The sequence below is a fragment of the Fukomys damarensis genome, unplaced genomic scaffold (genome assembly GCF_012274545.1).
Source record: "Fukomys damarensis isolate Sample0158 unplaced genomic scaffold, DMR_v1.0_HiC HiC_scaffold_8, whole genome shotgun sequence".
NCBI lineage: Eukaryota > Metazoa > Chordata > Mammalia > Rodentia > Bathyergidae > Fukomys > Fukomys damarensis.
The window spans coordinates 3,040,439-3,056,751 of NW_022900920.1; the positions used below are offsets into that span (position 1 = coordinate 3,040,439).

At 39.6% G+C, this 16,313-nt stretch overlaps 1 protein-coding gene across 3 annotated transcripts in view; it reads right to left on the bottom strand.

Annotated features, from left to right (window-relative positions):
* Nucleotides 1-11,394: 11,394 nt before the first annotated feature.
* The window catches only part of Hpse2 (heparanase 2 (inactive)), a 770,839-nt gene continuing 765,920 nt past the window's right edge, over nt 11,395-16,313 (bottom strand). For all 3 annotated transcript variants that reach the window (XM_010638523.2, XM_010638522.2, XM_010638521.2), the window contains one exon: nt 11,395-14,433. In XM_010638523.2, coding sequence (XP_010636825.1) covers nt 14,268-14,433 — 166 coding nt within the window. In that variant the 3' untranslated portion in view covers nt 11,395-14,267. The remainder of the gene's footprint in view (nt 14,434-16,313) is intronic.

Below are 16,313 nucleotides of genomic sequence, written 5' to 3' on the forward strand. Positions count from 1 at the left end.
TGACCACCTGGGCGGGGCCGGTTTTAGCCCCCGCCCCTTCCGCGGCGTCGTAGGGCTCCGCGGGGTCTGTGGACTGCTGCGCGCGCCCGTCGCTCCTGCGTAGTGACCAGAGGGCCGTACCTATACAATGTTGTACCTATACAGTATTTTAAAGTGACTGAAAAGGTAGGGCGGTGGGCTGATGTAGAGACCGTGGAAGGAGGTAAATACCAAGTCATCCTTGCTTTCCTTGGGGCCAGCTGGTAGCTTTGAAACCAGTCAGTGGAGCAGGTGCAGAGATTGGTCCAGGGTACTGCAAATTGAGCATCCTTTGAGGAAAGAAGAGGCCAAGAATCAATACCTCCACAATCCTGATGTGGTACTATCAAAGCATCCCTCCCAGCCTGCTTTCTTGGAAAAACTTCCAGCTTGAGTTATGTGGAATTTCTAGTTTTAGTTTGTTGAGGGAACTCCATACTGATTTCCATAATGGTTGTACTAGTTGTACATTTTCACCAACAATGTATGAGGGTTCCTTTTCCATTGCAGCCTCACCAGCATTTGTTATTATTTGATTCTTGATGATATCCATTCTTTCTGGAGCGAGGTGGAATTTCAGTGTTATTTTAATTTGCATTTCTTTAATTGCTACAGATGTTGAATATTTTTTCATGTATCGATTGGCCGTTTGTACTTCTTCTGAGAAGTGTCTGTTTATTTCAGTTTCCTATTTTTTGATGAATCTTTTTTGAATTCTTTATATAATACAGAAATAAATTTTCTGTCTGAGGAATAGCTGGCAAAATTGTCTTCCCATTCTGCAGGTTGCCCCTTTGCTCTGTTGCTGTGCAGAAGCTTTTTAATTTGACATTTGATGATTCTTAATGTTATTTCTTGTGCAACTGGGGTTCTGTTCAGAAAGTCTTTGCCTCCCCCTATGTCTTCAAGAGTTTTACCTATTTTATCTCTCAGCAGGTTGTTTCTGTTTTAACATTTATATATTTTGACCCGATTTGATTTTAGTTTACTACAGGGTGAGAGATATGAATCACTCCAGATTCAATCTTCTCCATAAAGGTAGTCGGTTTCCCCAGCATCACTTGTTAAAAATACTATCTTTCTTCCAGTGTATGTTTTTGATCCCTTTGTCAAATAGCTTTGTGAGGAATACTGGTGGTATTTTGATCAGGATTGCATTAAATCTGTGTATCAGTTTTGGAACTATGGCCATTTTGACAATATTGATTCTGCCTATCCAGGAGCAGGGAATATCCATTTTCTGATGTCCTCTTTGATTTTCTTTATCAGAGTAATGTAGTTTTCATCATAGAGGACTTTCACTTTCTTAGCTAGGTTAATTCCTAGGTATTTAATTTTCCTTGATGCTATTATATATAGTATTGTTTTCCTAATTTCTTTCTTTGTAAGTTCATGATTGGTGTACAGGAATGCTATTGATTTTTGTGTGTTGATTTTGTATGCTGCTTCATTAGTGAATTTGATTATTAATTTTAGGAGCCTTTTGGTAGGATATTTTGTCTTTTATGTAGAGGATCATATCATCTGTGAATGATTATTGGACTTCTTTCTTAACTATAAATATCCCTTGTATTTTGTCCTCCTGGCTCATTGCTCTGGCTAAATATTACAAGTAATATATTGAACAGAAGTGGTTATACATTCTTGTCTTATTCCTGGTTTCAGAAGGAAAGCCTTCAGCTTTTCCTTACAATATGATGATAGTAGTAGGTTTATCATAAATGGCTTTTATCGGGTTGAGAAATGGTCCTTATACCTATTTGCTTCAGGGTTTTTATCACAAATGGATGTTGGATTTTGTCAAAGGCCTTTTTGTGTCTTTTGAGGTGATTTTGTGATTTTTGTTCTTGCTTCTGCTTGTGTGATGTATTACACTTATTGATTGGTCTATGTTGAACCATTCTTGCATCCCTGGGATAAAGCCTTCTTGGTCATGATGTGTGATTCTTTTAATGATTTGTTGTTTTTGTTTGCCAGTATCTTGAGGATTTTTGTATCCATATTCATTAATGTGCTTGGCCCGTAGTCATATTTTTCAGTAGGGTCCTTGTTTGTCTTTGGAATCAGGGTAATGCTAGGTTTCAGGAATGACTTTGTATTTCTTGCCTTTCAATTTCATTGCACTTAGAAGAGTAATGGTGTTAGATTTTCCCTGAAGTTCTTGTGGAATTCAGCAGTGAATCTAACTGGTTTTTTACTTTTCTTAGTTGATTTTTTTTCCTGCTGAAATTTTATTGCTTGTTGTTAGATTATTAAGGATTTTTATATCTTTTTGGTTCCATTTTAGCAATTCATATGTATCTAGGAATCTACCCATTTCTTCTGAGTTCTCCAATTTATTGGAGTGCAGGTTATCAAAGCAGTTATTAATAACCTTCTGGATTTTGGTGGTATTCGTTGTGGTTTTGCCTTTTTCATTTTTAATTTAATTAATTTGGATTTTTTTCTGTCCTTTTTGGGGATAAGATTGGCTAAAGTTTTGTCTCTTTTATTCTTTCATAGAAACAGCTCTTTGATTTGCTGGTTCCTGGTATTTTTTTTAAGTCTCAATTTCATTTCTGCTCTTATCTTTGTAATTTCCTTCCTTGGACTACCTTTGAATTTGGATTGGTATTGTTTTTCTAGGACCTTGAGGTGCATCTTTAAGTTATTTGGGATTGCTCTCTTTCTGAGGTAAGCATTTATAGTTATAAACTTCCCTCAGAACTGCTTTCATTGTGTCCCATATGTTCTGGTATGTTTTATTGGTATTATCATTTGATTCTAAGAATAGTCTAATTTCTTCCTTGATTTCTTCTGTGACTCATTGATCATTCAAGAATGGATTGTTTAATTTCCATGGGTTTGCACAATTTCTGTGGCTTCTTTTGCCACTGATTTCTAGTTTCATTGCACTGTGATCTGATAATATGCATGGGACATTTTGATCCTTTTGCATTTACTTAAGCATGCTTTATTGACTAGTATGTGGTCTACTTTGGAGAAGGTTCCATGTTCAACTGGGAAGAATGTGTAGTTGGATGTTCTGGTTGGAATACTTTGTAGATACCTATTAATTCAATTTACTTGAAGGTTTGATTCAACTCTGATATTTCTTTGTTAATTTTTTTGTTTAATTGATTTATTTGTGACAATGAAGTATTGAGGTCCTCTATTGTAATTGCTTTGATGTTTTTCTGAGCTCTTATGTCTAGTAGCATGTTTTATGAAGTTGGGTGTGCTAGTTTTGGGGGCATAGATGTGTATAATTATTATATTTTCCTATTGTTCCCTGGAACCAATATATAATGACCTTCTTTGCCTCTTCTAATCAGTTTTGTCTTGAAGTGCACTTTTTCTGAAAATAGAATAGCTACTCTTCATTTTCAGGTCCCATAGCATGGAATGTTGTTTTCCATCCTTTGGTCTTTAGTCTATGAATGTGTGTTTTTTTTTAATTGAATTTCTTCTATACAGCAGACTGCTAAATTTTGTACTTTTGATCCATTCTGCTAATCTGTGTTTGGGGAATTGAGAGCATTCACACTGAGAATTAGTACTAAAAGATGGTGGCTTATTCCTGTCATTGCATTACTTTGCTGTTGCTGATTCCTTTTTGCCTCCTTCTGCTTAACTGCTGACCCTCCCTCATGTATTCATTCTATTTGATTTTTTGCGGGGGGCATTGTTGGCCTCATTAGACAATGAGGATATCTCTGAGAATTTTTCAGGGTCCAGTTGTTAGTTATGAATTTAAGGTGCTTTTTGTCATAGAAAGACATTAGTTCTCCATCAATTTTGAAAGATATTTTTTATGATGTATTAGTCTGTGTTATGACGTTCCCCCAAGGTCTCATGTGCTCATAGGTGGGGCTTTGGGAAGTGACTGGATCATGGGTGTGTGATACTCATCACTGGATTAGCCCACTGATAAGTTTGTAGCTAAATGTGTTTTGGAAAGTAAAGCCTGGTTGGGGATGGGTCATTTAGGACACGGCCTGGGTCTGTCTCCTTTCTTCCTGTTTTCACGCCTCTTCCTTCTCTTCTACCTCTTTCCTTCTCTTCACCAAGTTATTGTCATCCAGATGTCTCAAATTGAGGTCCTGGAGAAGCTATACTCCACTTTTGGTTTCTACTCTGTCATCTTGGTCCCTTTGCAGCCACTTTTTGAGATGAGTCTGTGCACTCTGTGCTGTTATGCTCACTCACCATGTCTGTCTTGTGTCAAATTTTTATAAGCTCTAATAATTATTATTGTCCATTTAAAAAATCTATCCTGGGAAGGGTAGGGGAAAAGAAAAAATATAAGAAAAGGAAAAAAATGGAAACAAAGTCTTTGTAAATAGGGGAGCAGGGAGGAGGTGAAAGGAGGGCAGATGTATGGGGAAAACATGAGAACCAAGATCTGTCATGTAAAGATACAAGATCCCAATGATAAATGTAACTGTACTGCATTCTTTAAAAGTACCAATAAACTAAATGAAAAAAAAAACTATACTAATGAGTGTGGAGTAGTATTTTTTGATTCTTACATGCATTTCTGTAATGATTAATATGTTCAGCATCTTTTCGTGTGCTTTTGTATGTCTATTTTTGGAGAAATACCTATTTAAAGTCTTTATTTTCTGCAAAACACTTATTGTTACATTTTAGATATACATAATGATCACGTTTAACAGGGAATTTGCACCAGTACATTATGTAACTGGCTTTTCCCCCCCATATGTACAAAAGCTTTGTTTCCATCTTTTCCCTTTGATTTTTTTTCTTGTCCCTACTTCCCTTTCCCCCTCCCCTCTCCCTTCTCATTTAAACACTTTCTTCCCATTTCCTAATGACTATTGTACATTTTAATCTTTTTTTCCACTTTAGCTTTCTCACACCAAAGAAACAATGTGGTATTTAAATGTATGTGTTTGATTTATTTCATTTAAGAGTATGGTCTCAAGGTCCATCCATTTAGTTATACATGTCTCTTTAAGCTTTAGTTTACTTTATGCCAGAGTAGTACTCCATTGTATAAAAATAACATCTTCTTTATAAACCCATTCGTTGATGGACATTTAGGGAATTACAATTATTTAGCTCTTGAAAATTGTGCCACTATAAACATGGGTGTGCATACATTGCTGAGGTATGATTTTCATTCTTTCGGGAAGATATCAAGAAGGGAAATAGCTGGGTCAAATGGTTCCTCCAGTTTTAGTTCTTTGAGGAATCTCCACACTGATTTCCACAGTCGTTGCACCAGTCTACAATCCCATCAAGAGTGGAGAACGGTTCCTTTTTGCCCACAGCCCCTCCAACATTTGTTATTAGTTGATTTCTTGATAACAGCCATTCTTTCTGGAGTGAGATGGAATCTTAGCATTGCTTTAATTTGCATCTCTCAAATGAACAATGATGTTGAACATTTTTTCATGTATCTATTTGCTGTTTCTACTTCATCTGAAAAGTATCTATTCATTTCAGATGCTCATTTTTGGTTTGGATCTTTAAATTTGGGGGGGGTCTGACTTTTTGAGTTTTTTATATATTCTAGATATTAGTCCTTTTCCTGAGGAACACCTGGCAACATTTTTTTCCACGCTGTGGGTTGTCTTTTCACTTGGTGGCTTATCTTGTGGTGCAAAACTTTTTAATAAGTTTAGATTCCAGTTGTTGATTCTTTGTGATAGTTCCTGTGCGATTGGGATTTTGTTTGTGAAGTCTTTGCCTACACGAGTGTCTTCGAGAGTTCTACTTATTCTATCTTTGAGAAGATTTAGTGTTTCTGTTGTAATATTTAGATATTTGATCAATTTTTATTTTAGTTTAGTGCATGGTGAAAGATATAGGTCTAATTAAAATCTTTGGCATGTGGAAAGCAAGTTTTTCTAGCACCATTTATTAAAGAGGCTATTTTTCTTCCAGTGAAAGTATTTGGCTCCTTTATCAAAGATAAAGTGGATATGTGTGGAATTATTTCTGCATCTTCCAATCTGTTTCATTGATCCTCAGGTCTGTTTTATTTTACCAGTACCATGCAGTTTATATCACAGTAGTATAATTTTGAGTCCTATTTAAATTCTTTACCCATTTTAATTATCTTTTAATTATTGGGTTGTAAGAATTCTTTATGTTCTAGATATAAGTCCCTTATTAGATATATGAGTTTGAGAAGGCTTTTTTCCATTATGCAGGTTGTTTTTTCACTTTCTTAACAATGTCATTTTTAGAACCAAAGTTTTAATTTTGATGTAATCTAATTCAGTCTATATTTACAGATTTTTATGTCAACATGAGTTGGGTTTTTTTTCCTATTTTTTATTGTGGTAAAGTATACACAGCAAAAGTTTCTATCTTAATCTTTAAATTTACAGTTCAGTGGTATTGGATAAATTCATAATGTACAATTGTTATTGACATCTATAAACACCTATATCTATAAACACCTTTTTCTCTGGTAAAATTGACCTGCTGTATCCATTAAACAACACTTCCCCAATCTCATCTTCTCCTAGCCTCTTCTAAATACTGTTCTACTTTCTTTCTCTATGACTTTGACTAAACACCTCACGTAAGAAGACTCATATAGTATTTTTTTGTGACTAGCTTATTTCACTAGCCACAATATTTTCAAGTTTCATTCATGTTGTAGCATGTCAGGATTCCTTCCTTTTAAGGCCTGAATTATAATATATTAGAACACACACACAAACACACACACACACACACACCTTGTTAATCTTGTCTTGCATCACTGGACACTAATTGTTCCCACATTTTAGCTATGATGAATCATGCTGTTACAAATATGGGTATACTGATAGCACTTCGAGACCTTGCCTTCAGTTCTTTTGGGTATGTGCCCAGAATTTGCTAGATTATATAGTAATTCTATGTTTTATTTTTTATTTTTTCAGAATCACCATACTGTTTCCCACAGCAGCTGTACCATTTTACATTCCCACCAACGGTGCAAATGTTCAAATATTTTTATATCCTCAGAAACACTTGTTCTCCACCCATCGCTCTCTCATCATCTGAGTGGGTATGATGAAGCTTAATATAAGTTTTGGGTTCACTTCGATAAATACCCAGTGGTGAGATTGTTGGGTTGTAAGGTAAGGCTATGTTTAAATGTATATTGAACTCCTGAAGCATTTTCCAAAGTGGACTTACCATTTTGTATCCCCCAACAATCCTGAGAGTTTTAGTTCTTTTGTAGCCGTGTTAACACTAGACATTGTCCTTTTTAAACTTTAGCCATTCTAGGTATGTGAATATCTTATATAGTTTTAATTGGCCATTTTCTCCATGACTAATGATGTTGGATTTATTTCCATGTTCTTATATGCCATCTTTATTACTCCTCTTCAAAGGTTTCATATATTTTGACCACTTAAAAGTGTATTGCTTTTCTTACTTATTTGGCTTCTTTATATATTTAGAAACAAGTTCCTTAATCAGATATGAGTTATTTTCTTTTGTTTTTTTTTGCCAGTGTGTTAACTTTTTAAAAAATTAATTTTATTAGTACATTTAAGGTATACAATATATTGACATTCACTGTTGGAAATTTGCACCTTTACAAAATCAAACTTTGTTCTTATTTTTTCCACATTTCCCTACCCTTCCTCCCTCCCTATCTACAAAAACTTTGTTTCCATGTTTTTCATTTTCTCATGTTAATTCCATTCCCTTCCTTCAACCTTTTTAATCTGAGTATACACAAGAAGGAGATAGAAAAATAGCAGCTTGAATGGGGACTGCATGACACAGAATTAGACAACAGGGAAATTCAGTCGACCCTGGGGGTCACTGAATTCAAGGTCTACATTTTACAGATGATGACATTGAGGTCCAGAAAGGCTGAGTGACTTCTCTCCTGAGGTGGTCAGAATCAGTGGAGTAGCGCTATTCTTCTCTCTGGATGGGTGGGTGGGGGGGTTTGCCCTGGATTTGTGGCCTTTGATTCTACAGGCAGCTTTTAACCCAGTTTGCTATTTGAGGTTTCAAATTATATTTTTGAGGTGTCCAGTAGAGGGCGCAGCATCGAGTGCTACGTGTATCCTAACAGGATTGCAGTGGAACAACACATTGTTTTCTGATATAAGTCAGCCAAGTAAGAGGAGAGCAAGATTTAAGGAGTTGGGGAGATGGAAAAGAAAGCTCCTTTATGTCATTATGGGGTGGGCAAAAAATCCTGTGGAATTAGTTATCTCTACACACAAACACTGTCAGTTATTTGATAGCAAATCTCTGGAAGGACTGGAAATTACTGACTTATTCTCCAGCCTCTCAGCATCCATCAATGTTTTGGGCTCCTTTTCCATGAAATACAGTTATTGTTGGAAAGTAGATGCCAGGCCAAGGACTTCATTTCCCAGAGCATTAGTGTCTAGGTAGGCCCACATGACTGATTTTTAGCCAAAGAAATAGAATGAAAGGGATTTCTTTTAGTTCCAGGACAGGGCCCTTAACTACTCCTGCATGTTTTCTCTCCTTGCTGGCCAACTTCATATTGGTGCCTTTAGCAGCCTTGGGGAGAACTGCAAAGATGGCAGAGGGTCTACATCGGTCCAGACCCCTGAGTGATGACCACCCTTTCTCCCATTACCGTTCACCAAACTTTACAAGAGTCATGGGCAAGAGTAAACTTTAGTCTTGTTAAGCCATTGAAATTCTGGGATTGATCTATTTTTATAGTTAACAGCTAACCTCGATTAATATAATCAGTGATGTCTAACTTAAATTACAAAATTTAATTTCTACTTAGACTAGCTGAAGCAGGCTTGAGGGAGAGGGGAGAAGGGCAGTACACTAGGAAGTCAAAGGTCCCTAGTATGCTAGTTCATCAAGCAATCAGTCTGAAGGTCGAGGTGTAGTGTTCACAGCGTTGTTTCCCTCTCCACAGATATCCCGAGAACAGAAGGTTTGAATACTCACATTTTATTACTTATTAAACATTATTCAAAATATCAACTACCTCATGGACTTAAATTTCCTGCAATCACCAGACTCGTATAAACCATAATATAATCTGTTTCCTGGAGGGAAATAGTAACACCTATTAAAATCTTCAGCACACAGACAAAATGTTTCCTGGGTGTCCTTGGATTCATTTTGCCAACTTCTACATGGACAAAACTAAGGTTTCCTTTTGAATCTTCCAGAAATATAATTTATTATGTAACATTTACAACTTTAAGAATTCTAAAATATTTTTTATGAATAAAAATAAAAATTAGAAGAATAATGTTCCTCACGTGGGCTGTCAGAAGAGCCCCCTTTCCCCTGCTGCCCACAGGACCGGATTGATTCATGAGTCTTAGGGAACTTCCTCAGCTCCTCCCACATGTCCCTAGGTCTCACAGGGGCTGCTTTTATGTTTGAAAGTGGTACCAAAGCTGTTGGTTGGCTGTGTTTTACTTTCTTATTTTAGAGTGGTATTTGCAAATACCTCCCCTAGGACAGTGGTTCCTACATATTACTTAGTCTGGGAAATAAAGATTTACCAATCCCTGAGAGATGGGGATAAGGACACAGCATGTGTATTGGTACTGATTGGCTCTGCCACTTACCTCCCAGGACCTAAAAATACCAAGAATCGTAACCCATGTACCATGATGATTTAGGAGGGAATCCTTGGGTTATTAAAATACAAAGGGAACAAGTAGGAGGGCCACTGCTGGTCTAAGACAAGTCTGAATTAACAAAGACTGGTCAAAGTCCTACTTATGACTCACTAGAGCCAATAGCTGTCTTTCCTAAACCAACTTCCCCAAATCAACTGTTCTAGGGGAAGGCATGCTAGGGTTCTCTGTGGGATACACATGAGACACTAAGAAAGCTAGCTCTGGGCAACACAGAAATGAGGAAAGGTGGGCTGCTTCCCGTCAGACAAGAGACAACACTGTGTAATGACAACAGGCTTTGGAATTTTAGTCCTGGGTCCAAATCCAGTTCTGCCATTCTTTGTTTGTATTTTGAGACAGGGTCTCGCTATGTAGTTGAGACTGACCTGGAACTCATTATGTAGCCCAGGCTGGTCTCGAACTCATAGTGATCCTCCTGCCTCAGCCTCCTGAGTGCTGGGATTACAGGCGTGCGCCACCATGCCTGGCTCAGTTCCGCCACTCTTTATCTGACGGATTGTGGATAGGTTCCTTCTCTAGTTTTCCCAGTTATAATAGAGTTTCCTCAGTACAGCATTCAGTACAAACTTGAGGATTAAAGAAGATATCTGATAAAAAGGCATTCAGTAAAGTAAGGACAATTACTGAAGCATTTATACCATTGCTAATGGAACTCAGAGCGAAGGATTTTAAATGCTCCAGTTGCTAGGGCCTTGTAATAAGGATAAGATTCTTCATTAATTTAGCACTGGCTTTGTTTGGAGTACTTCTTACTGTCTTCTTTTCAAATGTGGTATATCCTAAAAGTATAAACAATTCTAAAATTGAACTCGACACAGTCTCAGTGTTGGAGATTGCCCCGGCCTCTGGTTGGGGCACGGTGACTGGCAGAGTGGAAGCAGTGGAAGTGGACAGGAACGGGGGAAGCTGTAGAGCTGTTAGGTTAATGGGAAAAAACAGTCAGCAGTGTCCAAAGCAGGAGAGTGTTGCTGAGGTGGGACGAGAAGGATGTGGAGGAAGCTGTGTTAGATTAGGTGTTTCTGCCCTTCCTTCCTTTTCCTTCTCAGAGACATTTCTATTATTTTTGATTGCTGTGTTGATAATTCAAAATATGAAAGTTCTTTCCTGTCCTAGAGTTTTTAGCATCAGGGAGATACATCAGGTCACCTTTGTTTCTGCAGAGATTAAACACTGGTCCTTTGTTTTCAGAAATAAAGCCACTCTTACTGGATTTTGGGGGTGAATCCTGCAGCTGCATCCATCCCCAACATGGGACCTTGGGTGCCTACACAGTCTACCTATAGATGCCAGGTCTGACCCTGGCCATGCTGGGTGCTGGTGGTTAATAGCTTGGCTGGGAATGAGTAGGGGACTTCCAGGCAGAATCCATACAGCACCCTTGTCCTGTTCGAGTGTGTAGGGCTCTGGGTTCTTCTGCCTTGGGACTTCGCAAAATGGCTGCATAGAGGGGCTGAGGTTACAGAAGGAGTTGTGCTGGGAATCCCAGACCCCAGCCTTACAGTAGCACAGATCTGGTGTTTGCATGTTTTTCTCCAGCCAGAGATAATGCCAATATCTCATAGCTGCAGCTTTTCTCAGGGCATTCGAAGAATGGGAGACCTTTTTTTTTTTTTTCAAATAACAATAAGAATTTATTCTGAGCCTTGTGACAAGAAACAAGCAACAAAATCATTCCTAGAAGTGGGAGTAACAGAAAACCATCTCCACAAAAGGCACAGTATTACTCTTTCAAAATGTATTTCCCTAAGCTCAGCTCTTAAGTCTCATATGATCTTGGCCAGCCTTGTCTTGTTTGAGGAGGGAAAACTGACCTGGAGATGCTAGTGAATGAGCTCCTCACTCCTATCTCAGGCTGGCCTTCCACACTGCTCCCTTGATGCATGCTGTGATGCTGTGCCTGTCACAGGCAGTGTGGGAAGAGTGATGGGTGCACCCCTGTAAAGAACAACCCCCCCTGGTTTAGTATCTATTTTTCCCATCCTACCCCAGCTTCCTCCCATGAATGGTGCTAAAATCTCTATGAAATGTGATGTTATACTTAGTTTCTTGGTGCACTTTGAACAATCCAAATACTTCTTCCATGAGATGGTTGGAAAGTTAGAATGGCAAGACTGCGAGGATAAATTTCAGTGTTTCTTCTTCCCTTTTTATTAACTAAAAAATAAGTAAAACTTAAACCTCTTGGTGAAGCATTTAATACACAGAAGAGACAAAAGAGGCAGGAATTACCTATATCCTGCAAGGCTTAGTGAAATCAATATTTATTTACAGAAAATGTGTTTGGTTGGAGCTCTGGAAGTCCTGGCGGTACGGAGTGGGTAGAAACTATCAGGAAGTGAAGGGGGAAAACCTGAGACTTGGGTGGCTACTGAGTTTGGTGACGAAGCACAGGGCCTCCAGATTATTCTTTAATCACCACCCACTCCCCCGGGTGACCCTGGGCAAGCTAAAGTTCTTCTCTATGCTTGGTAGGGAAAATGAGGATGGCAATGGTAATTTCACCATGGGACTTCTATGGATGCAAAGTAAACTAGTCCAGGATCTGGCTATTAGGGACCTTTGGTTACCTTGTCCTGAAGCTGAACCTTCACTGGACTACAGAAGAGTTTCTGTTATCTGCAGAGTTTGGGAAAGTATTCCTTTACTCTCTTGTTTCTCTTTTCCCCAATTTTCCTTATTTTGCCCTGCCCATTTGTTCCCTCTTCTCTCCTTCCTACCCTAGTGCTCGCACTTCCTTCTCTTGCCCTCTCAAAGGTGAAACTTTGACACAGGGTGCCTGGTTCCAGAGGAGGAGGCTCCCCTGGGGAGCCTTGTGGGTGGGGGCCAATCTCAGGCTCTGCTCCTTTCTCTCCAGCTTCCAAGCTGAGCACAGCCGATGAGCTGGTCCAGTCCAAGCTCAGTCTGTCGTTTACTCACCTGGGTATACCTCCTGTGTGCTCTTCCTCCGGTACCTATTAATAAAGATGTCAAAAATCGAGTCCACTGCCCTAAATATAAATTAGCAAGTTGGCTTCTGTCTCCCAAATTCCCACTTCTCCACGCTGAGCATCTTACGCTGCCTTGCTTATCTCACCTTGCTCCTATTTTTCACTTTGCAGACCTGGCCCGGATCTTCACTCAGGCATTTTAGGCAGCCTGCCTGGAGTAGCCCTCAGCAACTCTACCCTCACCCTCTCTCTATCATTTCACCCAGGAAGGTCGAACCACTGTGTGAACTGGAACCTTTAGTTATATCAAATAGTTCCTCCTTAAAAAAATCATCCACATCATTTATTCTGAGAAGAACAAGAAAGTCATTACAGTTGAAACTTGTTTGCAAGGGCCTACATACCTCTGGAGTCACAAAGACCCTCATCCTGAACTTTAAATCACTCCCCTTTCTCCCTGCCCAACTCAGTAGCTTCCCACTACCATTCTGCAGTTTTGCCGTCTGGCCCCTGTCTTCAGATTTCCCATACTCCCTCAGTATGTCTCCATGAAAGCTTGTTCTATGCTCAATGGGAGGGAATGGACCTGGTCATCTTTAATGACCAGATTGGATTTTTGCCTAGTAAATGCCACTGAGAAGCTCAGCTCCATGGGGAGGGGAAGAAAGGTTAGATTCAGTTACGTTTTACAAGAATGACTTCTGGGTCACTCTTTCTTCTTCTAAATCGGTTTTGGCTAGCCAAACATAAGGGCTTACCTTCTCAAGCCCTTAATATTCTTTGATTTTTGGGGCAGGTTTAATTTGCTTTATTTAGTTGATATTCTCTCCCCCTGCCTCCCTGATACTTCCATACATTTTTTATTTGTACTACAACTCTTTCCCTCCTGGCAACATGAAGAATGATGATTGCTTTTTATGGTGTCTAATACATTACTCTCTACTCAGTGAATATTGTTACCTGACTCCCATTCCAAGCCTGGGGGAATCTAAATTCACAGAGGAATAGAATCTTTGTACAAAATTTGGAGTATGATTGTAATTCTACTTTTGAAGCACCTGCTTCCCGGAGGAATAGCCAGTGATGGATGCCACTGTCAGAAACCCAGATGCACACACACATACATCAACCAGGAAATTACATAAACAGCTCACCCAGAAGGCCAGAGCTGACTCACCCATTTGCTCCCCTATGGGAAGAGAGGTGTCAGGAAACCCAGGACAGCAGCAGGAAACAGACAAAGGAGGAATTAGAAAGGGATTGGGTTCTTGCAGGTTCTTCCAGACTTTTCTTTCCTAATCTTCTGCTGAGGGCAGCAGCAACAGACTAAAGTTTAGGGTTTGTAATTATAGTGTTGTGCAACAGGGATCATGGGAAATTGCTTGGAAACATTTGTCCTGGGAGTTTGCTATCAGCCTTTTTTCATGGTGATGCAAAGGAAACATACAGCTCTCGACACAAACCTTTGTCCTTATATAGGGACAGATGATGTCTACATTTTCCTTAGGGATGGGTGCAACCTACGTAGGCTAAGCTCATACTATGATATTTAGTCTCTTTGGACAGTAAGTCTATGTTGACTCCAACAGGATGGGGCAGCAGAGGCTGGTTACTAAGATGTCTGAAAAACAAAGACACTATTGGGTGGAAGAGCAGAAAGCCATCCAGCAGGCCCACTGGTAGCTTGTGAGTAGAGGGTGGTTTATCGGTAGCGGCAGGCCAGAGCATTGACATTCTTGACCACATAAAAGCCCATGGTGACTGGAGGGATGACCAGCGTCCTGCCGGCCCGCAGGGGGCGTGGCTTCAATTCTGGGAGGGTGCCGTCGTCCACCATCACTAGGGGCTGGCCATTCAGCTGCACTGACCTACAGTGGGGAAACAGTAGGGAACTCATTATTTCATCATCAAAGAGCCATCTTGACAAAGCCCCACCTCGTCCTCATTTTCCTCCCAGTCTCTGATGTCCACTCAGCCAGCACTCATGACGCAGGCCATGCCCAGGTACTGACCTAGGTGCTTTATTGTAATAACTTACCAGACATCCTGATAACCCTCTGAAGTAAAGAACCATCATAATCTTCATTTTACCTTGAGCAACTCAGTGATTTGCCCAAGGCCATACTGCTTGTAGGTCCAGGAACTGGGAATTGAACCCAGGAAATCTTGTGCCACAGCACATAATTGAGACCCATGAAAAGTTTCTGATACAGTAGCTGTATCATGCCTTGTTTTTTAAAAATTCACAATTGCAGGTCAGCTTAGCTTTTTCTATTTCAACAATTTTCCTCTGTGGAATGATGCATGGGCTTGAGATATTTTCAGAAATTTACCATTTACTTTTGCTAATTTATCCTACAGATTAGAGAATTGGCATGTTACTTTTATAGGGTTATTCTAAAGAAGGATAGAGACTTATCTAACAACTCTACTTTTTCTGATTTAAGAAAGTGGGCATTTGTGATCATAATTTATCTAACCTGCTTGCTTTTATTATTTTTCTAGAACCATATATTTTTGATCCTGAGAAGAGAGGCTATAATCATAACAAACTTAGAAAAGAGAAACAGTCATGTTAAACTAGTTGGGAGGGAAATGCTACCCATCATTGGCCTATGGTACAGAATCCAGACAACATCCCAAGTGTTCCTGACAGCCATATGGAAGCTCAGTTTTACAAGTCAGTAGAAGAAGCTAGAATCAAGCTACTAGCTGGAAATAAGGCTATGGGTCACTCTCAGAAAACCAGCATTACATAGTGATGGCTCTCTCTGGGCCTTGTCTAACCTCCAAGGTAGTAACATTGCAGTGGTATCATCGAAGCTGTAAAGAGAATAAAATGTTATAGATTGATACAGAGGCCTTTGTTTCGTGTTCCTTCTGTGGTATGAATGTTGGACAAGTTTAGAAAGAGATAATCAGATCCATGGCCAACAGAACAGTGAGTTCCCTGAGATAAGTGTGTTGTAAATTGCTCTCAGGGGACAGCAAGGCAGAGAAGAGCTCCATATGAGTAAGTTTGGGCTGGGTCCAGATCTGGTTAGAGGAGGCAGCTTCCCTCCTCGTTGGAATTACTGAAGAATGAATGGACAGTCACACCTGCCTCTGGATAGCGTGGGAGTGGGAGAACTGAGATATGAGAGTCATTGTCGACCTTATCAAGCTTGTGAAGCTTTTGCTTCATTCCTGGGGTAGAGAGTCTACTTGTCGGTGTGCTGGTGCTCGGCAGGTTGAACTAAGGTGTTCAGTTGCAAAAGAATCCCAGAAAGATTTCATCCTCATAGTGTATTTTTATTATTTTGTTTCAGGTGTGAATATCCAACAACCATACTAGTTTTAGGGTGATTTTAAAAGGACAATTAGTCTTCTGTGAGAAGGCCATCACATTTGTTGTCATTCCAAAGGAACCCTTATACTGAAAAAGGTTGGGCTCCTTTACTCTAGCATGACCAAATTCAGTGACTTGCAGTTTAACTTCTGGATCACTGTGGATGGTGCTTCCTCCACCCTGAAGGCAGCCAGTCCTTCTGAATCAGACTAGTTTTAGGGCATCCATGCAGAATCTACTCAGGTGTTGCCTCCTCTCAACAACCTTCTCTGATGCCTGTGTTTGTTAGGAGCCACATCTCTGAGTGTCCTTAGCACCTCAGACTTACCTATACCCATGGCCTTTCTCTTACTGCAAGGTAGTGATTTACCTGCTCTATATTCAGTGCCCAAAGGGACCAAGCAGGGGCTAAATATTTTC